The 23,613-nt window shown below is 45.3% G+C and overlaps 1 protein-coding gene across 1 annotated transcript; it reads left to right on the top strand.

Moving 5' to 3' along the window:
- The first annotated feature begins 500 nt into the window (after positions 1 to 500).
- On the top strand, positions 501 to 21,900 carry Cpa2 (carboxypeptidase A2). Its single transcript, XM_052721696.1, has 11 exons — positions 501 to 565; positions 3,004 to 3,085; positions 3,747 to 3,881; positions 4,355 to 4,450; positions 5,947 to 6,048; positions 7,896 to 7,994; positions 9,314 to 9,424; positions 10,505 to 10,595; positions 12,507 to 12,706; positions 15,458 to 15,542; positions 21,682 to 21,900. Exons 1-11 carry the CDS (start codon positions 501 to 503, stop codon positions 21,867 to 21,869), a joined length of 1,254 nt encoding a protein of 417 aa, XP_052577656.1. The 3' UTR covers positions 21,870 to 21,900.
- The last annotated feature ends 1,713 nt before the right edge of the window (positions 21,901 to 23,613 follow it).

Genomic DNA, 23,613 nt, shown 5'->3' on the forward strand with positions numbered 1-23,613 from the left:
CCTTCGGCAGATGTGGACCAAGTCACTGCAGTGTTTCAGGGTAAACACTGTAAAAATAAACGAATGAGCAAACTAATAGAATGTGATAGACAGGATGCCAAGTAATTACTATAAATGCTTTGCCCCCCTTTTTTTTCTCTTTTCGTCAGAGACCCAGAAAGGACTTTAACCTCTGGGTCTATTAATCTGGCTTCTATCACCAAGCAGGGTGAGTGGCACTTTATGTTCTAAATCATAAATGTCTGATTTGCCCTTGGTGTGCTTTAGCAATTTTGTTTTCTTTCCATTGATATTTATTATCTCACTCTAAAAAGGGAAAGTGTACAGATGGGTGATAGCATACCCTGGTATCTGCGACCTTGAGAGTTTCACCAGCAGGTGAGAATTTCACCAGATGGGAGTCCCTTGAATTCTTGGAGGGCCAACAGACACCCTCAACTCTGCTCTCTATAAAGTTCAGGAAGGGCTCTGAACTCTCGACTCTGGGAAAAGCCTTGAGCATGAGGTTGATCCTGTTATTGGGAGCCCTATTTGGGCATGTCTACTGTCAAGACACATTTGTGGGGTAAGTGACACTTTCTAGTGATCATTTGACTCTACTTACCTGGTTCATAAAGCTTCTCATTTGCTCATGACTTGGTCCTAGAAGAAGGGGCGCATGCATTCAGTGCTGTCAGAGTTACCTTAGATTAGTGGGGTGGGGGACAGTGGGAAAAGTAGGACTCGATAAAGAAGAGATGATTGGCCATGGAAGGAGGAAATGAGTGGAAACTATCAAAAGCCAAAAACAGAGACCTTTTATCTGGGAATAAAGAATAGGACTACAATTTGGGACAGTCACAGTCTTGGTGGCCTTTGTGTACCAGAGAACAGAGGAAAGGCTAGGGATTTTGTTATGACAGAGAAGTGTATTTGAATGGTAGGTAGTGCCTTGGCACTATTGGTGCCTGTGGGAGCCGGCAGGCTCTGTCTGGAGAGTGAGGACAGTCACTGTGAGAAGTTAGTCTTAAGGTTACTTAAGACTGGGAGTTCCTTCATCCTTTGCTAAGTGAGAATAGTCTTAAAGATAGGGCAGGCTGTTCTTTTGCGGGGAGGGGAGGAGGTTGGCTCAATGAGACACATCCTGGAGTATGAATTCAAGGCCTGCTCCTCCGTTTTTCTCATGGCCCTAGACGACATTTTAGTGGGACGTGACAGGGATGATTCCATTTCATAAAAATAAATTTTCACAAGACTGCCCTTGCCCATCTCCCTCCAATGGTCAGAATGTGAGGCTGATAGGCAGCTGTTGCTATACTTGTCTCAGATGTCACAGTAAGTGCCCCTCTCCCACCCGCTTCCTGCCTCTCTGGGCTCTGTCCTTCCTGTCAGCCTCGGTCCTATGTCTTCAGATTTCTTATCTGGGTAGTGGGGCCTCCGAGACTAGGAAAGCCAGGGCGGTAGCTGTCAGCTAATGTCTCTCCTGGCTTTAGGAGTCATCTTTGCTCTGAAACGCGTTGATTCTACCATTTGTTCGTTTTTTGAGACAGGCTCTCACTCTGTAGCCCTGGCAGCCCCGGAACTCATATATAACTCAGGCTGTCTCCTGCACTCCCAACTTGTAGCCTTCCTTCTGCTTTTGCCTCCCAAGTCCCAGGTGTGAGCGCCCCCCCCCCCCCAATCAGTCCTGGTTCCATAATTCTGTAAGGGGGTTTGGGAACATTTTTGCAGAGTATTCTAAGGGAATTAATGAAGCAGTCTAATACATTTGCTCCATGAAAATAGCTAGCCAGTTCAATTCGGGAATGAGAGAGTTAAATGAACTTTAGGGTTTCTAGAATGTTGACTAAGTGTACATCAGAAATCTATGAGGTTTTTGTTTTTTTTTTTTTCCAGTCACATTCCTCCCATTTTGGCTGACCAACTCGAGGGGCTGTTGTTCCTCAGAACACACACCAGGAAATATTAGTCCAATGTGTTACTTTTCCCAGCACCTCATTTTAAAGGAGGACTCCTTGGGGTCCACGCATTAACTAACAGTAATGAAACCTAAACAGAGGAATTTTCAGACCATTTGTGGCAGATGGATACTTGCAGGCAGAAGGTCCAGAAGACCTTGCATTCTGCCACTTGTGTGTTACACTAGAGTTCACCGAAAACTGTGGGGAGCTGGTATCTGAAGGTCTGGCTTCCATCCTCAGCCTTTCTCTTGTGACTCATTACATCATTCCTTCTCAGCAGCGCTGATGAACCGGAAGTCAGCCTGCTTGGGAACCGGACAACGAAAGAAAAGGCTCTGTTACTAAGCAAAAGTTCTTCTGCCCAAACTCTTTCCTACAATATGCTTGCCAGTTTGGGGATTTCTCTTTGCTGCCGTGAGATCCTTTTCTCCTTAGAGCATATGTGGGCTCATGCATGTGGGTACGATACACCATTTGATTTGCCTGGGCCTCAATTTTTGTTAGCTGTGCCCTGAGTTCAGTCTCAAAATAAAACAAAGAGCAACCAAAAAAAAAAAAAAAAAAAAAAGAAAGAAAGAAAGAAAGAAGAGAAAAAAAGGAACAACAAGAGAAAACTTCACATCTCCCCAGATGTGGATCTCATTCCTCCTCTAAGCACCAAATTAATTATTCTCCTTTCTCTCTTTTTCTTGTTTTTTCCTCCTTGAAAAGCAGGAGCAGACAAGTTTTAAAAGCCAGTGCTTTACGAGCAGCAGGTGTTGTTTGACCAAATACTCATTAGCTCCAGGGAAGGAAACTTTCATGGCAAGCTTCCTGCTAGCAGCAGGTCCACCTCTTAATTATTATTTAGATAACATTTCCTTGGAGGAAATAAAGCCGTTTGATCACCTCCTCGTCCTGGGGATGGGGGTCGGTATACAGTTTATTAGTTTCTGGCTTGTGAAAGAGATCATTGATTGTTGCCTTCATCTCCTCCGCGCAGAGACTGATGGAAGCAGAAAGCAACAGGAAACGGTGAACGAGCTTTGCATTTAAGGTCATGTCTGTAATTAATGTTTCTTAGAGACCAAGTTCTTGAGATCATCCCAAGTAATGAAGAGCAAATTAAAACTCTGGTGCAATTGGAGGCTGAGGAGCATCTTCAGGTATTTGTCACAGCGTCAGCTTTTGCTCCCTCCAGTAAGTAAAGTCAGCACGATTAACATCTATTTCGGACTATATTTTGACTCCTTGGAGGTGATGTGGAATGCTGACTCTTGGAGCCTGGGTTCCAAAAATCTGGACTTTAGTGCCCAAGTATGTGGCACTGAGCAGATGACCTTCTTTCCCTGTGATTCATTTTCACAACCAGCAAATACACAGTTCTTCTACATCTCTCACAGGACTCTTGAGAGAATGAAAAAAGGAAGGAAATTGTGAAAGCTACTTTGAAACACTGCTGAACACCTTTAATTCATTATTTCCCTTCTAAAATAATTTATGACGTTAATATCCGATGATGAAATGAATTGGACCACTTGACTGCCAGATTGATTTTATTTTTTAAGACCTCCCATAATTTAAAATCATCTGTTCCTCTGCCAGTTTTAATATCTAGCCGTGGGATGTGTGTGCTAAAAACATAATGTATTTGCTGATGCTTGCGTACAGAGAAACTCTTGTTGCCCTATAATAGTGATTCTGATTTTGTAGACTCAAAATAAACAGGGTAACAAATTGCATTATTGAAATCCATCAGGGTACAACTCTCTATTTCTCCCAGAATAATTTAGTTATTACCTTGGCTTGGCCCTTTGTCCCTTTCAGCTTGATTTTTGGAAATCACCCTCCATCCCAGGGCAGATAGTCCACATCCGGGTTCCTTTTGTCAGCGTCCAGGCGGTCAAAGTTTTCCTGGAGTCCCAGGGGATTGCTTATTCCATCATGATTGAAGATGTTCAAGTAAGTATGCCAGAGAGCAGCCTTCCAGAGGCCTGCTGGTCCTCTCCCACTCTGCCCAGAAAGGGACCTGGGATTCACATGGGTCTCCATCAGTGTTAACTACTACTGTAGGGTGGTGGTGGGGCACATCTATTCCTCTTCGCATTTCACGCAAATGGAAGAAAAGCAATCTGTAATTCAAACAGTTTTTAATTAGAGGTTAACTCAGAAAGGCCCACTGAGCCACAAGACGGCCTGAAGGCCTTCTAAGTACTGTCAGCCTGTGCCTGCAGCTGCTGCCTGGCCCCCAGCCCGAGCATACCTGATTCCTTTGCAGAGTGCTACCATAATAAGAGAAGTGTCTGACCCAGAGCCTGTAGACAAGATATACACACGAGGAAAGCTTGGTGCTGGGGACCAAGTGTCAACACCTCATTTACATCACCAGGCTGAATGCCTTGCTGGCAACTAATCATAGAATTGCTTTATCTTAGGTCCTGTTGGATCAAGAGCGTGAAGAAATGCTACTCAATCAGCGAAAAGAGCGCAGTGGGAACTTCAACTTTGGGGCCTACCATACCTTGGAAGAGGTAGGCATTTCAAAATGAGTATCCGAGAAACAAGGCCCTCTTTTCTTTCCCTGAGGAAAAGGCTACTTCCACGTGGTGATTTGACAACCTAGATATCATGCTCCTTTTACTTCCTAGCTTCTTAGAGTTTCCCTCAGATTTCATGGGCAGTGCCTGCTTAGTGCGGGAACCGAAGTCCTCTTGTCCATCCAAACAGCCACACAGTTATTTTGGAGGTGTCCAGAATGTTTTAAGTGAGTCCACAAATAGCTCTTTCACACTCTTCCCACAACACTCCTTTGCTGATTTTTAAGCTGCATGGGCTACAGAGTCACTCAAGAGCCATGATTAACTATGGTCTTGGATGTATCAGGGGCCACTTTGAGTCTGCCGGCTCCCACCCCCACAAGGGTATCGGCGGCTTCCAAACTGCACTTTGATCCAAGGTCACACACAGGGTAGCAAAGTCTGGTTTCTGCTTTTCTGGGTCTCCCTTCCTTCCTTTCTCCATCTGGGCCATGTGCTGCTGTGTAGGTCCGCGGACAGCACCGCTGCGCAGAGCCTTTCTGGAAGCTGGTACAGATCTGTTTATCTGTACTGTCTGACTGGGGGTGTTCAGGGGTGAAGCGCAGAATAGGAGAAGAGTGAGGGGACACTAAGCCTCCAAACAAAGAAGTTTAAAATGCATTTAAAAAAATTCGAAAATTTTTTTTTCCTTGCCATAATTTATTTCGTAGTAAAAAGCTATTTAAAATGATCTGGGGGCAAAATATGACTTGAATGGATTTGTTCCTTTGTTTCACTGCCAGAAATATCGGTGCAACTGAACATGGGGCAACATCACCTGTGTAACATATACAATATATGTTTCTTATTACCTTCCTAAAATCCTCCCCCTCAAGAAAACAAGTATCTTAGTTTGACTAGAGGAATAAAAAGGCGTACTCTCCCCCACTTGCCGATCTAACAAATAGGTAGGTGTTTGCGACGACGGCAGATGCGGACAGCAACTGTTTGCAGGTCTCTGTCTCTGTGATGGTCGCAATCTGGATATGTGGAGAAGGTACAGAATCTCAATGAGCCTTCAGAATTGGGGTCGGAGTAGCCAGTGGCTGGAGGATGTCCCCATTGTCCCTGGGCCCGCACTGGCGCAGCTGCGCGCAGCTGCGCGCAGCTGTATTTTGTTAGCGCAAGCCAGCCACATCTCTTTGGGTGCCACCGCGGTTTGCTGGTGAGGGCGAAAGGCTTCCCTGCTGAACAGGGTCTAGAGGGGGGAAAGCCATAGACGTGCAAACCAGAGACGTGCTATTGTACTTTGCACAGAACTGGAAATAACCGGCTCTGCTGCGGCAAGATGGCTTCTCTTTTTCAGAGTGACTCATCATCCCGGCGACGGCTTGCAGCCGCCGGCGGCCGGGACGCGGCGAGACCGGGTGTGGAGGGGCAAAAAGACCCTATTAGCTGCATTCACTTGGTCATTAAATTACAGATGCCTGTTTATCATTTGAACCTTTCAGATTTACCAAGAAATGGATAACCTCGTGGCTGAGTACCCTGGTCTAGTGAGCAAAGTGAATATCGGTTCATCTTTTGAAAATCGGCCCATGAATGTGCTCAAGGTATAAAGGCGGCAGAGACTTTTGTTTCCCATCCCTCGATGCTTCTAGAATCCCTCTCCTCCCAGCTCGGCTTGCAAAGCAGGCTTTTTTCCCCTTTTCTTTCTCTCTCTCTCTCTTTTTTTCTTCCTAACCGGTCTTTGCTGGTTTTGAGCAGCCCCACCACCGCCCGCCCCCCTTTCTCTTTTCCTTTTTTTTTTTTTTCTCTTTTCCTGCACGCTGACGCAGGTCTGCAGGAGAGAATTAATGCTCATGTCCTGATAGATGCGCTCGCGGGGAGCCAGGCCGAGCGCGCCAATTGGAGCCGAGCAGGCGAGGCGGCGGGCGCCGGGGAGGGGAGGGCGAGCTCTGGGAAATTAATCGAAGTGGGAGTTCTTTGCGGATTTTTCTTTTCCTCTCTTTTCTTGTAAAAACCAGCTTAAAAACAAAAAAGCACCTAGTAATTGCCCGAACTGCATTAAAAAAAATTAGTTTCTCAATGTGCCGAGGATGACAGACAACCAAATTCAAAGGTAATGCCCTGGAATGACAGCTGAAAAAACGGCTAAGGCTCACTGCTTCTGTCACCCCTAACAGTCTTCGGACTGATAGTTTCAAGCATTTGCACTTTGTTCAGAAAAACAGCGAAAATTGTTTCCCCAGACTTCCTAGAAAGAGTTTGTTAAGGGGGGTGTGGCGGGGAGGTAATGTCACAACGTCCTACTAAATTTGGAAATGTTGTGGCTAGGAACCAACTAACTGGGACAGATGGACTTCCAGAGCGCTTTCCCCAAAGCTGGCCTGGGAGGGGTAGTCTGCCTACTGCAGACGGCGGGCCTGGGAAGGAATGCCTGCTAGCCCTTTCTCGTCTGTTTTTCATCGGCTGGCCTACCGCTGAGTCAGGGAACCCCAAGTTCTCCTCTGCCTTAGTTTTTCCTGGCCTTCGACTTTCCAAGTGGTTGGGTGGTTGAGACATTTTTTTTTTTTTTTGAACTTCCCTACCTACTACATCTTAGCACCTTGAAGGAAAAGGCTCAAAACATTTTCACCCCAAACTTCCCCAAACCTGTGAAATGTCAAGTTTTTAGCAAGAATTTGCATTTCTCATTTACCTTAATCTGTTGCTTGGAATGCCACACTGAGATAGAAGGTGATGGTGCAAAAACAGTCTTTTCCTCCCCATTTACTGATCCAGGTGGCAAGGCCACTGTCCCAAATAACGCAGTCACTTAGATCCTAAAACTGGAACTCCGGAGAGCACCATGGGGGCTTGCCGTCCTGTTCTGGTGAAGGGCCCGAAAGCTCTGATGAGATTCTTAGAACTAAAACAATATAATCCACGCATAAACATGGTAAACAGGAACCAACCAACCAACCAACCAACCAACAAGGAGGCAAGGAATATCTCTGGCAGTCCTAATTTCACAACTATAGGATGATAGCCGTAACTATTTTTTCGTTTTTGTCCGTTCCACCCCCCCCACTCCCCCCACTCCCCCCCATACATTTGCTGACATGCTTACTGCCACAGGAACTAACCTTTTAAATAATAAGAATGACGTTCTACCCGAAACCTGTTTTTCCCCCAGCTAACAACATGTGAGCATATTTTCATCACATTATCTGTGATAATTTTTTCGCAAACATCAAGGGAGGAAAAATTTGCTCTGCTTCTTAATCTCCATTTAAGCTTTTGTTAAAAGAAAGGGACCAAACAAACTGAAGAGTCCAGCCAATATCACCTGTCTATCTCCTCTTGTTCTCTTAATCCTGTGGAGAACAGAAAGGGGACAGAGAAAGAGCCCAGGGAGAAGCCCTGACCCCGGAGAAGCTGTTTCCATTGCCATGCTTGAGCTATGCTTGTGTTGCAGTTCAGCACCGGAGGAGACAAGCCAGCCATCTGGCTAGACGCGGGCATCCACGCTCGAGAGTGGGTTACACAAGCTACCGCGCTGTGGACAGCAAATAAGGTCATTTTGCTTAAAATTCTTCACATATTTTGTCCTCTGGGAGTTAGGCTCACTAAGTAAACACACACTGTCCCGGTGGGCCTGATTGCAAGCACTCCCAGGCAGATCCTTCTCTTACAACACCGACAGGAAACAGAATCAGCCAAGCTTTCTTTTCTTTGGTTTACCCCATTTAGGATCACGGTACTGTGTCCCTGGACCCCTTGTTAAAAACACAGCAAGCCAGAAGAATTAAAAAGGGTGGCCAGCAAGGCCTCTGGGTGTCGAGTGTAGCGCAGGAGCAGGAGAGAAGCTTGATACTCGGAGGGAGGTGCCTCTCCCATAAAATCTTGAAAGGGCTTCAGAGAACAAATGGAAATAAGTGGAGGAAGAGTTTGCTTTGAGCTACAGATCTAAAGCGAAGTGAGCTGAGGGTGTCTGGGTCGTTCTGAATGTTACCCAGATCTGAAGTTGGGATGTAGCAGTCTCTCCCTTCCACATGGTCCTTGGCACAGGAGTCAGGACACGATGCTGAGTGGGTGTGACCTAGGCTGCTATCTCTTAAGAATTCCAAAATGACATGCTATAAATCAGAATGTTAATTCATGAGCAAAGGAAATCAATCCACATCAGATCATTCAAGCATGTGCAACCACGTGCATGCCGACTGATACATTTTTCCCTTCAATTAAAATGCGGTTACCTTTAGGGTATTATGAAATGGATATTTAACAGTTGAATAGTAATGCCTTAGGATGGCTGAGCACAGGAAATGAATAAATTTTAATCCAGCAGAAACTTCAACTCTCCTGCAATTGATTGTAGTCAAAATGCAATTCCCCAAATGGAATTTAAGCGCTTCTCCATATTTTCAGCAAAGTCTTCGCATATTTAAGTAATCTGATGTTGGTCCCGAGTTCTTTTGGAAAGTCACCCCATGGGAGGATTAAGGAATATTATGTTTTTATAATTTGGTTCACAGATCCAAATAAACCATACATACTATTGCCTACCACTGCAAAAGGCGTCACTGCAAATAACAGGGAAAGAGTGTTGCTACTTTTAATAGACAGGTGATAACTGACACTTATTTAATAGAAGAAAATCATTGTCACCAGAAAGGGAAGTTACAGGCACTGGTGCATTAGGCTGTGGGAGACTGTTCTGCAAGGGATTTGGAAGTTTCCCATTGATCAACAATGGTCCCTAATTCATGTTTGGAAAAACAAAGCAAAACAAAACAAAAACCAGACCACAAAAACACAGTGCCATAGTATTTTGCAATGTGTTTTCTGGCAAAAGGGAGTTTGCAAGACTGAAATGTCTATGTCTCTACTCAGCTTGCTTCTGATTATGGAACCGATCCATCCATCACTTCCCTTCTGGAAACCCTGGATATCTTCCTGCTGCCTGTCACAAACCCTGATGGATATGTGTTCTCCCAAACTACTGTAAGCCACTTAATGTTTTATTTATTTGTTGTTGTTTTGTGTTTTATACATCCACAGGACTTAAGGAGACATGCAGGAACTCGGAAAACCAAACAAAAGTAATCTTTCTGTTCCTGATTTACTCTAAGCAGAGTGCCTAACCTCTCAGTAGTGGCCTTGAAATGAGGCACAGGGAAGTGTTTATAGTCACTTATTATTCTGACGTGCGATGTCTTTACATGTCGACTCAGCCAGAGCCTATTTCAGCTGTTATGTGGACTATTAGAGAGCTGTGTTCGCAGTGAGTCACCTAGGAGACTTGTCCCAATTATCTCCAAGATGTGTGTGTGTGTGTGTCTGACTGATAGAAAAGAGGCAGATATTACCTGCTGACAATTAGATTGCAACAAGATTTAAGTAGGCGGCACAATGCATCCTAGCATTTTTACTCACGATTTGTCAAAGAAATCCTCTGTAATATCTCTAAAAGGAGTTATGTAGGCTCCCTCCCCATAAAAGACCATGACAAAACCACCACTGTGGCATTGTGACCTCATGTATATTCAGAATGAATCAGAGTTTCAAGTTTATTCTTGTAGAGAGCAGATAACAATGACAATGACGGTTGCATTTCCAAAGAGACGTACATTCTCTCCTCACAGCCCGACACACTGCATGAATGCCGGGTCCACAGGATGCAAGCCAGAGAAATGCTGTCTCTGATCTCTCAGAGGTTCTTAAAAAACATTAGAACATTAAACACGCTTGGCAGTTCTGTAGTAAGCTTCCTGATTTAGCCCCATATTTTCCCAAACTGTTCTCTCAGAAATTCCATCTCTTTCCCTTTTTGTTGTGGTGGTGGCTAGAATTTAACAGAACCATGTTTTGTGGAACATGGTTTGGCAGGCATTTATTGGAGAGAGGAAATACATAACGTGAACCCCGTGTGGGGACCATTTGACAGCTGTGGGCAAAAGAAATACTGTGCAGTCCTGAAGCTAGGGAGCGAGGGAAAGGAACATTCGGGTGAGGGGCTTGCTGATCAGAAGGGATGACCACCTTTTCTTTCCCTCATATTCGCATGTGGTTGGATTTTTAAAGAACCGTATGTGGCGAAAGACCCGGTCTAAACTGTCTGGAAGCTTCTGTGTTGGTGTGGATGCTAATCGGAACTGGGATGCAAATTTCGGAGGTGAGCACAGGGTGTGGTCCCCAGGGACGGTCAGACTGCAGCCTGAGCAACTAACTGGTTTGCAGGGGCTCTGCAGTGCCGTCAGCCTGTTTAGTCCATTTAGAATCCAAGTCATTTGAAAAGCTCTTTGAAACACTTCACTAAATCCTCTCCCTTCATGGGAGGGAGCACAGCACTGTCGCAGCTCTAGGCAGCATTTCATATGGTCTGCCTCACATCTTGGTTTCCCTGCAGGCTGTAGCACAGTCCAGCCTCAGAGCTGAAGAAGCCAGGCTTTGCACAATGGCCGGAGCGCAGGAAACGCTGAACCAGCCGCTAGAGGGGGTTAGGATCTATTAGGAAGACAAGCATTACATCATCTGGTAGATTCTTCGAGAAGGAAAACTTACAAAAAAAAAAAAGTACAAATGGAATTAAGACATAGATTTTTGAAACAGAGTCAAAGATAAAACATTTGCTTGCTTGTCTAGTTTCTGTTTGGGGGTCCACTGGTAATCTAGTTGGGGGGTTCTTTCACGCTTTTAGGCACCAGGTAAACTTCTATTGCACTAATCAAAGAACTGAAATTTGTTCCTTTTCCTACTAGCTTCCAATAACAGTATATTAGTTACTTTTCTCATTGATGTGACTGAATACTCGACAAACTGCATCTCAAGGGGAGAGGGGCTTATTTTGGCTACAAGATTGAAGGAACTTGCCATCTTGGAGGTGGTCGTAGCATCATGAAGGATGTGGGTGCCTTGTGTCCCGAGTCAACAAGCAGAGAGAGAGAGATGCTGGGGCTCAGCTGGCGCCCTCTTCTTTCCATCTTGTATTCATTCATTCAAGTACTCCAGCCCACATTCAGGACGTAGGGTGGGCTTTGTCTCCTCAGCTGGGTGTCTCTGCAAAGACCCCAGAGCCCCCCAGAGGTGTATTTCCTAGGTGTTCCAAATCCAGTTAAATTGACAAAGCAGGTTACGCATTACCCACCCAGGGGCTGGCTGGGGGCTGCCTCTGTTTCCTAATGCCCGGCACAGAGTCTGCGACACAGAGCAGTCATGAAATATTTGTAAACCAAATGAATTATCGAGGGTTACAGAACTGAGACAGGACCCTCTAGGGACACGCAATGGGATATGCATGAGTGATAACTTCGTTCATTGCTTTAACAATTTATTATTCTTATTATTTTTTGCATAGGAAAAATAATCAAAGCGCCAGAGCCTGAATATTGAACCATATCCAGTAATTTGATGTCCCTTCCCTCTCTGATTCGTTATTCTTCAATAATTTTAACATAAGATGGCAGAAGTCATATTTCCATGGATTTTTGCCTGGTTCACTTAGAGAGCTTGGGAAGTCTCAGTCCCCACCTGCTCCCTGAGAGATTTTTCAAGCATCCACAGCTCTGCCAGGCCTACAGTGACCCCATTTCAGCTCTCTTGAGCAACTATAGCTGTGAGAGAATCAAGGCCAAAGGTGGCCTTTTCAAATGTTGTGATTTCTTCAGGGCAGAAAGAATGTCAGGGGTTCCTTACATTTGTGGCCTTGTGACTTGGAAGTTTAGATGCACAGAGACTTCTGCTCCTGGACTCCACAAATTGGAAGAGGCCCCAGAAAATGAACTTGCAGGACTCCCACCCAGTTCAGGAGCTCTTTTTCCAACAACTCCCACAGAGGGGAGACGATCTGATCTGATAGCTCTTTCTGCTGTATAGAGGAGCCATATTTTAAAAGAAGAGATAGGCCTAGGATAAATTCAGTTATGCTTCCGAGCCGTGCCCTCAGAGGAGGAGATTTGATCTAATACAAGGATGGACTTTCTCTGGTTTACACAGGAGGAGCTTATTCATGCACGTGGTAATCTTCACCCTGCAGTGTCTTTAAAGCTACTGGCCTAACTAGGCTTCTTCTTCTTCTTCCCCTTAGGACCTGGAGCCAGTAGCAACCCTTGCTCTGATTCATACCACGGACCCAGGCCCAACTCTGAAGTGGAAGTGGAATCCATAGTGGACTTCATCAAGAGTCATGGAAAAATCAAAGCTTTCATTACCCTCCACAGCTACTCCCAGCTGCTCATGTTCCCCTATGGCTATAAATGTAGCAAGTCAGATAACTTCGAAGAGCTGGTGAGTTCCTACATTTGTATTTTGATTTCAACAACCACATCTGTTGGGTGGACAAGTTAAGCTCCATTCATTAAGTTAGGTACCAAGACGGAGGTATGCTAGTGACAGGTTATGAAGGTGATGAGCCACACACCCAACATCAACTGAGTTTCTTTGGTGAGTAGAATCCATAAAAATTAATGTTACCTTAACATAGGTGATCCAAGAATCTGCTTTCCTTTTTTCTTTTTTGAGGCAGGGTCTCACTTTGAGCAGCCTAGTCCAGGCTCTAAAATTGCACAATTATGACTCTCCTGCCTGCCTCGGCCTCTTGGGTGCTTGGGTTACAGGTGTGTACCACCGTGGCTGGCCTCACCATTAACTCCCAGGGTGTACTTCCGAATCAGCCACCTGGATGTGGACTCTTGGACTGCTGGCCAGATGCCCTAGGCAGTGCAGCTCCCTGTCACTCACCTTGTGGCTTTTGGCTCGGTGACCTGAGGAGACAAGGCACTGGTGGATGGCGTGTGCTTACAACGCTCTCTTCCCTAACTCAGTCCCTTCTGTCGTCTTCCCCACTTCAGAAGGAAACAGATTGGCTGCAGCCTTGGGTCAGATGGTAACATCCCAGGAAGCTGTTCACAATTGAGCAACAGTTATTCCCAGATGAAGAGAATGTGCAAATATTTCCAATTTGGCTTTTAGGCTTGATTTTGAAACCCATCTGTTAGGGATAAGCCTGGAATTGAGACCTTTTGGACAATCTACCTTCAAATAGATTTTTTTTCTCAGCAGCCACAGGCTGACACAGAATAGATAATTCCAGTTCAAATGTATCTTCATCTTTAGACTTGTTAGGACAGTTTTCAGGGCTGAAGGGGACTTCTTACCAAAGTTATATCCCGGGGGGGGGGGGGGGAAATGTCAGGGTTGGAAGGAACCTAGGTGTACTCCCTGCTCCCATTGTTTTTTAAATTTAATATAATTTATTTTTTTTATTAAAAATTAGCATACAAAGTATAAGGTTTCATTTTGGCATTAACATTGTTTCTGTTGATTCTTGCCCCCATTTTCTTCCCCATCCCTCTGCTCCACACTGTTCTCTTTCCCAGCTATTCTTCCTTTCCCCTTTCACACAGCATGCTCCCCCACCCCATCATGCCTTTGGAAACACCTCTGTCCCTCTTGAGGTCTCTGTTCTACTTTCCAGGCCTATATCTACAGCCAGATAACATGCGTTGTCTAAATCCTGTGCTCAAGCGTGTGTGAGAGGAGATAGCTGTGTGACCTGAGGCCTAGAGCTGGGGTCTCTTCGGTCAAGGGAGCCTGGCCGTGCTGGGGGAGGGCTGAGAGTTAGACCTTCCTGTTTCTGTTGTCCTTCACCCCCAGCCCTGCTTTACCATCTGGCTATATTGACGAAGTTTCTTCTGTTTGGGAGATGAATCTCTGAATGACTCAACCACTAGAGACCCGCTTCTCCTGGGTCTACCCTTACTGCATCCAGCCTCCGAACTACCCTGATTCCTTTAAGAACTCACAAGATGGGGCCACACTCCCTCCCCAGTTGCTATTGCCTGAATGCCAGCTTTGGCTGCCTGTGTTCTTGAAAAGTAGTCCCCAAAGTGAACGTGAAGCCCACATTCGCATTTGGAGCAGAGTGTGGCTGTCACAGCTACCCCGCCCTGCAGTGTACTCTCAGGACGCATTTCCTGGGGTGCAGTCGAGAGTCCCCTGACTTCTTTGGCCCTTGCTGTTGTCTCATGCTGGGCTCAGTGACAACTGAAACCCCCAGGCTCCTCTCCGGGCCAGGTTTCCCCCATCTGGTATTTGTACAGTTGTTTTCCTGGACCCAAGTTCAAGACCTTACATTTATCCTTAGCAAGGACAGTAAAGCCTCAATCAGTCAAAATTGGAACCCTTGAGTAATGGAAAATATTTTGCTGAGCTCTGCTTCTTGGAAAAAGAGACAATCATAGGGAAATACGCCAGTGTAGGGATCAACTTGGAGGAAAAAAAACCCGACTTCCCAGGTACATACTGAGGTCAGTACATATATGTTCTTTTTAGGCCCCCTAAGCCCACTCAACTGTTTGCTTTATTTTGGTTAGGTTTTTTTTTTTTTTTAATGTTTTTTAATTTTTTTTTTAAATTTTTTTTTTTTTTTTGAGACAAGGTTTCTCTACGTAGCCCTGGCTGTCCTGGATCTCACTCTGTAGACCAGGCTGGCTTAGATCTCATAGAGATCCGCCTGGCTCTACCTCCCAAGTGCTGGGATTCAAGGTGTGCACCACATCACCCGGCCAGCCCACTTTCTAAAAAAATTTAAAACCACATTTGTTTACTTTGTGTGTGTGTGTGTGTGTGTAAGTCAGGGACCAGCTCGCAGGAGTGGGTGCTCTTCCTTTACCACGGGAGTCCCAGGGGCTGGGTTAGGTTCTCAGGCTTGGCACCAAGCACCTTTACCCACTCAGTGATTCCTCTGGCCACCCACACTGTTTTCATTTATGTTTCTGAACAAGGAGAGCTAGTGGTACAGTGGTGACCTCCGGAGCGTTGCAAACCCCTGGATGATGAAAGAATAACTGTGCCAGGTTGTGTGTTCGAAGGCAGGGGTAAACGTGTGTTCACTTTCTAGTGAAATGGTTGTGAGGAAAAGCAATGGTGTGCTTCTGTGTCAGCTGACGAAGGACTCTACTTAATCAGGCCTCTCAGGCTATAGTCTTCTACTGGTTTCCCAAGAGACAAGTTTTACCCATTCACTTTTCCTTCTAGGATGAAGTGGCCCAAAAGGCTGCCCAGTCTTTGACAGGACTTCATGGCACCAGTTACAAAGTGGGGCCGATCTGTTCCGTCATCTGTAAGTAGCTAATTTGCTAAGAGTTTGTATGAATGACCTACTAAGGCGAGAAGCACCATTTGAACTTGGGCTAACGCTTTTAAATGCCCTCCTGTGAAAGGCTAGACCTTCCCACACAGAACCCCATCTTCCCTGTTTCCCCTCAGTAGGCCTAGGCTCCCCATGAAATATGTATTATGTGATAACGAAGGCCTTCCTGGATATGTGTGTTTTGTGCATCTCCTAAGCTTGTCCAGGACCTTACATCTCAGTGCTGTTATATACAATTGCTTAGCCTAAAAATGAACCTTTATCAGAACTTACTCCGAAACTCTTGCTGTTTTACCTAATCTTCCCTTTCCTGGCTAAGAGGGGCTCCTGCCTTGAGTAAGCTCATGAACTGTGCGTGGGGTTTGAAAAATGGACGTGGCTCCTTTAAGAGGACCTGGTTAGGGGCTGGGGTGGTGGAACATGTGCTTAGCATGCACAGGGTCCTGAGTTCAGAAGCCCTGGGTTCAGTTTCCTGTATCAAAAACCCAAAAGCAAACCAAATAGCAACAACAGGAACCCGCTGGATGGCTCAATAGAAAGATGCTGAGACAGGAAGCTGTCTGTGCACGGGGAAGAGGAAGGGGACAGGCAGGGGTAAACCCAGCCTTTGTGAGGCTCTTCTTCCTCCCAGTGGGTACCACGGGAGGTCTCGGTGCACTCTGAATTCTGAACTGTTTAAATGCCCCTTTCTTACCGATAAAGTTAGAAACTCGAAACTACACAGCCAAGTGTCCATTTCCACGATGCTCCTGTGCCCAAAGGTCCTTTGGAAGCTAGGAGAGCACATGCCTCAAACGTACACTCATTCTACTCAACAGGTTTCATCCAGCCTCTGCCATGTGCTAAGCATGACGCCAAGTACTGCAGATACAAGAAACCTACCAAGAACTCAATTTCTTTTGCATTTGTGTGTGTGTGTGTGTGTGTGTGTGTGTGTGTGTGTGTGTGTGTGTGTGTGTTTGTACATACATACATGGAGGTCAGAAGACAACTTGTGGGAGTCAGTTCTTTCTTTCCACCTTCTGTGTCCCTGGAATCAAATTCAGATCATCTGGCTGGTACCAAGTGCCTTTACCTGCTGAACCATCTTGCCTGCTCAGCGGTCATATTTAAGAGAGCAGAACAGGAATTCAGAAGAATATTAGTGTGTATGCGCCATAGTAGGTTGTGGGTGGCTCAAGAGTATTGTAAAGCTAGGGTGGGGGTCTTAATGCTCTGAGGAATCTTCACGTAGGAAGAAAGCAGGGTGTTAAAGGTTGGCCGTTAGGTAGCTATGAAGGAACAAAGGAGTAGATGTTCTGAGTAGTCAGACCAAGGGTGTTGAAGTATGAACTGCATGAAGGACTCTGAGAACCACAAGCAAGTTTGGGCTTGCTGGGATGAGAGATGTGAAGAAGGAAGCCGAAGGGATATGGGCTTTGTGTGCTATGTGAAGACTTGGAGTTTAATTAGAAGGATTCTGGAAGCCATTTTGGAGTTTATAGTGAAGCAGTTGAGTATTGAGTGGTGGTTCAGTTCTGATGGACTGGAAGTAGGTGCGTTCCCCAGCAGGAGCAGGGGGAGTTAGGGCTGGAGATGATGGCCCAAGCCAGAACACAGCATGAGCATGGGCAGTGTCTGGGACATAGAGCCATTGGCCCCCTGTCCTTTATTGGAGGTGGAGAGTTCCTTGCTGAAGGTCATTGGGTTGTGCCACTCACTGAGAGGGACATTCTGGATCATTGGAAAGAGCAAGGGTTTGGTTGTAGAAATGTTGAGCTTGAAGTACTTACAGGGTTTGCAGCTTTCCGATGATATGGCCCTGAGATTCTGCAGACAGGGGGGTGGGGAGGGAGAGACAGAAGGGAGGGAGCTTGATTAGGGAGAGTTGTGTGGAGAGGGTGGTAACAGCAAACAAGGAGGTATTTGGAGTGGGAAGAACCTTGAGAGTTGAAAGGCGGTGGAGAGCTAAGCAGAGGGGCCTTGGGTTTCAGAAACCAGGGGGAAGAGCAATTATTTAAAAAAGGAGACAGCAGAGAAAATGATAAAGGCCATGTAAAGGTCAACACACGGGAAAGAACATGTTCCTCTGAATTTTTGTCACTAGTTCGTTAGTGACCTTAGCCAGAGCAGGTGGATGAAAAGGGAACAGGGAGATTCAGAACGGGAGGCTGTTCTTCCTTTGTTTCCTAGGATACACGCACACACATAGAAATCTATATGTGTGTGATGACTGGCGCAGTGTAGATGCCAAGAAGTAGGGAGGGTGAGAACAGGGAGTGCAGGGGTCAGTCACTGGAGCAAAGGGACCTGTCCTCTGCTATGCTGTGCCTATTGATACAGCCGCAGCCACGGGGAAGGGGAGGGCGTGTTTGTGGGAATGCCCACTTGTTAGTTGTCTTTTTCACCTGTTGCTTTTCTGTTTTGGAGACTATGTGGAGCAGACTGGTCTCAGACTCACAGAGGTCCGCCTGCTTTTGCCTCCCGAGTTCTGGGATTAAAGGCGTGGGCCACCATACCCAGCACTTGTGTTTTTCTTAATGGGAGTTTTAGAAAACAGCGGAGTGAGATATACTCATGAAATCCAAAACGCTTCATGGAAATGCAAAAAGTACTTCTAATGATATAAACAGTCTGGAAGTTTCTCTTCTTAGACTATGGACTTTTGGCTTTATGTTTTTTTGTTTGTTTTTTCTTTCTGTATCTACAATACACTAAAAAACTTTATGGGAAAAATAATTCAGTACTCAACATATTTCTTTAATTTTTTTCTTTTCTTTTCTTTTTTTTTTTTTTTTTGTTTTTTTGAGACAGGGTTTCTCTGTGTAACTTTGGAGCCTGTCCTGGAACTCACTCTGTAGACCAGGCTGGCCTTGAACTCACAGAGATCTGCCTGGCTCTGCCTCCCGAGTGCTGGGATTAAAGGCGTGCGCCACCACCGCCCGGCACAATATATTTCTTATCATGTTCAATTTCATGATAAGAAATTTAATGATTTTTTTGTTGTTGTCCATGAACACAAACGTATTTAACTGGAGGCAATGCCCGTGCATATCTTGTTTCATCTTTTTAAAGTTAGCATCTCTTCCTGTTGAGTGTTTTGTATTTACATGCTAGTTATTTGCTATTTCATTTTATTGATAAATCTTAGTTATTGAGTCCTTGGATTTATATAATTTTATATCAGACAATGCTACTATTTATATTTTATAAGCTCCTTTTCGGAATATATTCCCATGGCAAGATTAGCCACCCAGTGTGAATGAATGGCACTGGAGTTTTTATTATCTGTGTTGTAGGCTCTTTGCTAAGATTGATCTGCAAACTGTTGCTGAGACTTTCAAAACCATATGGACTTGGCCTTACCTTTTTTTTTTTTTGGTAGGATCTCATGTATTCCAGGTTTGCCTCGAACTTACTATGTAGCCAAGGATGATCTTGAACATCCAATCCTCCTGCCCCAGACTTTGGAGGGCTGGGATTGCAGCCATGGGTTTATGTGGTGCTGGGGGTTGAGCCCAGGACTTCATGTATGATGGGAAAGTACTCTACTGACTGGGCCATATCTCTAGCACTCAGGGAACTCTCCAAAGCTCCTGAGTATTGGAGTGGGCACAGAGAAGTGGACCTAACCTAGGACCTTGATGACAACTCACGTCTGAGAAGTACATGCCTTTGGCAGCCTTGGGGTGGAGGCTGGAGTTTAGGATGTTAGTAGAATGCCTTCCTGTATCCTTGAAGCCCCCATCCATGTCTCATCCATTTCATTACAAGGGATTTAAGCTTTTCATTTGCCTTGTCTTGAAGACCTTGGAAGGCTGAGGGTTAGTATATTTTTCTTGCTGAAGATACAGGTATCAAAGAGTTCCAATAAGCAAATATAAGACACACACAGGTTTGCCATATGATCCCTTAGAACCTGGTCCTTCATTCACGCAACTCCTGACTGCAGGTCTGCCCGGTGCTGGCTCTGGGATCCTGCCTCCTCCCAACCAGAGAAGCACTGCCTCTCAGCACGAGTGCTCTAGGAACTAGCTAAGTGCTTGCCTCATGACTCAGGTCGGCTTGCAGCTCTGGCCTGAGCACCTGCTCTCCAAGCAGTAGCCAGCTGCACATCTTTGGTAGGTGAGACATTTCCTGGGCAACTTCTTGCCTGCAAAGGGCTTTGAAGAGCTTCACATGCTCACAAGAGTTAGAAGAGAAGTAGGAGAAAGAATACAACCCTCGGGGACAGAAACCTGGCTCCGAATCATAGTCCTGCCTCTTTGGAACCAAGTCACCTTTGGCCAGTTGCTTATCCTCCCTTGTTTCTGTCCATCTGTAAAATGGCTTCCTGGGAGACTCAAAAGATAGTATGTGGAATGAAAGCGTTCACTGACTCTCTAGACCTCTAGAATTATTGGCTGGAGGCATGTTCCCCTCCATGTATCTCTGATCCTTGATGTGATCTCATTTGACCAGATCCTACTCATTCATTGAAAATGACAGTTATAATAATAACTAACACTCAGTTGATTTTATTTTTCACAGTACTGGGGATTGAACACGTGATTTACTGTGTGTCAGCAGGCAGTAGTCTATAATTAACATTTGCTGGATGCTCATTCTACATATATTGTCTGATCTCAGTTTCTTTTTCTGTATAATGGGTGCAATTCTAGTGCTTCCTCAGGCTGAAATAGGCATGAAAGGAGCCAACTAAGGTGCGTTCAGTGAGCACAGACAAATGCTGTGAGCATACTCACTGCTTTTTCGTGGCTAGTTCTCTATGCAGCTCATCCCCATTGGACACACGAATCTTCTGGAACTTAGAGATAAGTTGGCTTGCTTCAGATCACCAGCTAGTGATTTGCAGGGTCCAGATTCCGTCTGCAGCCCAGCATTTTTATCCTCTCTACACCTCTTAGTGAGATTGGTTCTGCTAAAGGTACAAGGTGGTAATTTTGGAAGCCACGAAGGTCCATTGCAGTCAGTCAGTAACCATTTAGTATTTTCTATTTGCTAGGCACTGTGGAGGCTGCTGGGGGGAAACAAACTCACCCATCATACAAACTCTTGGGCCTCACAGGTTGAGCACCCCAAATCTGAAAATCTCAAACCCAAAATGCTTCCAACTCTAAAACTTTCCCCCTGCCAATGGAAGGCCACAAGTGGAAAATTCCATATCTGATCTTACATGATAGGTCTGAGTCAAAGCTCAGGTACACCAACAGTACTGATAAAATTATCTCCAGGCTATGAATATATAAATTATATATAAAACCCAAATGAATTTTACCTTTAGAGTAGGGGTTCACCCCTAAGAGATCTTGGGATACATATACAGATATTCCAAAATCTCAAAAGTCTGTAATTTAAAACACTTGTGCTCGCAGCACTTTTGGATGAACAGTAGGTAACCTGTAATTCACAACACTGACCTTGAATCCTCCCTGTAACAGCCTCCCTGGTCTCTGTTCTTAGGTCCCTAGTGGCTTCCTCCAACTCTACCCCAACCTGACCTCCCTGGGAGGGGCCTCAGGGCCAGTCCATTGCTTAGCTTTTCCAAGTCACGAATGCCTCAGGACTTTGTAGCCTAATGCCACCTTTCTTCATCATGTGTCACATCATCACGCGCCACATCAATGGCCAGACTTAACACAGGTGCATAGCACTCTACTGGCTTACCCATGATCCCTAGCACTGGGCATGTGATTCGACATCACGTAAGAGCTTGCTCCATCCTCATGCTGAGAGTCCCCTGAGGCCAGGGACCAAGTCACTCACTTAATTTGTAATCCGTTCTATCCCACTAGAGAAAACAATGTGTGTGCCTTCTAAAGAAGGAAATGACGTGGCCTCCCTAAGCTGGGGGAGATGCCAATTAGGGCATTAAGCAAAGTTCGAGATGGGTAAATAAAGTTGGAAGCTCCACGATGACACCAAAGAAGGGCTAAATCCAGTGTCCACTTGAACACCTTTTTCGTTTTTGAACATACTACGCTTGTGCTTTTTTTCTGTCATAAGCATGAACCCCTCATAGACTCTATCTGTTCCTCTAGTCCATGCTTAGAGGGCCTGGTTTATCTTTGATCATGCCAGAGGTCAATGGAAACAGTGTCATCAGATTTCATTTCCATTTGCCCCTCAGACCAAGCCAGTGGCGGAAGCATCGACTGGGCCTATGATTTTGGCATCAAATACTCCTTTGCCTTTGAACTGAGGGACACAGGCTTCTATGGCTTCCTCCTGCCAGCCAAGCAGATCTTGCCCACAGCAGAAGAGACCTGGCTTGGCCTGAAGACCATCATGGAGCATGTACGAGACCACCCCTATTAGACAAACACCATTAAAGTCTCTGTGGTGTACAGCAAAACCGGCTTCTGATTATTCCTTCATCTGGAAACAGTAGTTAAGGGTATTTCCTTTCTTTTTTCTTTTCCTTTTTGGTGGGACTGGGATTTGAACCCAGAGACTTGCCCTTGCTAGGTGAGCACTTCCCCGTTGAGCTTCATTCTCAGCTCCTGTTCCTCCAGTTTCTGTTGTCCCAAAGCCACAAGTCCCTGTGTTGTACCGTGTCCTTTTCTTTAACCTGTTCTAAGGGAACTGTTCCCAACACCCTTTAATTTTTTTTTTTACTGTGGTCACTTATACATGATAAAAATCTGTTGTTTTATTTTTTTCAGACAGTGTCTTATGTACTTGAGGTTGGGCCTGAACTCCTGAGCCTCCTGTCTCTACCTCTAAAGTGCTGGGATCCAGGCACATGCTACCACACCCAGCTCTTGAAAATCTTGGAGGGGGAGAGGCTAACAAAAATATTTTAATATTTAGGTTAAGCATGAGGGTTAAGGGAAAGGGACGTGGGGCTAGAGGCGTGGCTCGGCAGTTAAGAGCATGGCTGCTCTTGCAGAGACCCCCTGTTTGACTCCCAGCCATGTGGTGGCTCACACCATCTGCAACCCCAGTTCCAGGGCATCTGGTGCCCTCTTCTAACCTCCACTGGTACCAGGGCAGGTATGGTACACAGACATCCATGTAGGCAAACACACATATAAAATCAAATAAAAAAAATTTTTAAAAAGAAAGAGAATGAGAAGAACTCAGAAGAAAGGAAGATATACCCAAGAGTTTGGATATAGGCTTTCCAAAGAAAAATCCCCCAAAGTACGAGAGACCAGCGTAGCGTGGGCTCCTCAAGGGAGAGTTGGCCCTTGGTCATTCTTTTTTTTGAGACAAGGTCTCTCTATGTATCCCTTGCTGTCCTGGAACTCTCTATGTAGACCAGACTGGCCTTGAACTCACAGTGATCCACCTGCCTCTGTCTCTCAAGTGCTGAGATTAAAGGCATAAGCCATGATGTTTGCCCCTTGATTATTCTTTTTTTTTTTTTTTTTTGGTTTTTCGAGACAGGGTTTCTCTGTGTAGCTTTGCGCCTTTCCTGGAACTCACTTGGTAGCCCAGGCTGGCCTCGAACTCACAGAGATCCGCCTGGCTCTGCCTCCCAAGTGCTGGGATTAAAGGCGTGCGCCACCACCGCCCGGCTGCCCCTTGATTATTCTTAAGGGTACAATTCATTAATATTAAGTGTACAACTCAATAGTATTAAGTGTATTTACTATGCTGTGCTACTATCACCAATATCCATCTCCAGAACTCTTTCAGATCGTCTCAAATTGAAATGCTTGCTCACTCATTAATTGGTAAATTGACATTGCCTCCCCCCAACCTGTTCTAACCATTATTGTGCTTTCTGTCTATGAGTTTTGCTAGAGCAGGTACCTCATGGAACCGAGATCCCATATCATTCATCATTCTATGTGGGGCTGATTTCACACAGGGAAATATTTCCAAGGCTCATCAATGCTGTAGCAAGTGTCAATCTTTTTTTTCATTCTCTCTCTCTCTCTCTTTCTTTTCTTTTTTTTTTTTTTTTGAGTTAGGGTCTCACGAAGTAGTACAGGTGATTCTCCTGTCTCAGTATGTCAAATGCTATAATTTCAGGTTTCAGACATGACTATCATGTTTAAAATAAAGCTGAGCCCCTTTATTTTAAACAAGTGGGTCTCAACCTTCCTAATGC

The sequence above is a fragment of the Peromyscus californicus genome, unplaced genomic scaffold (assembly GCF_007827085.1).
Source record: "Peromyscus californicus insignis strain IS unplaced genomic scaffold, ASM782708v3 Scaffold_6__1_contigs__length_162567912, whole genome shotgun sequence".
NCBI lineage: Eukaryota > Metazoa > Chordata > Mammalia > Rodentia > Cricetidae > Peromyscus > Peromyscus californicus.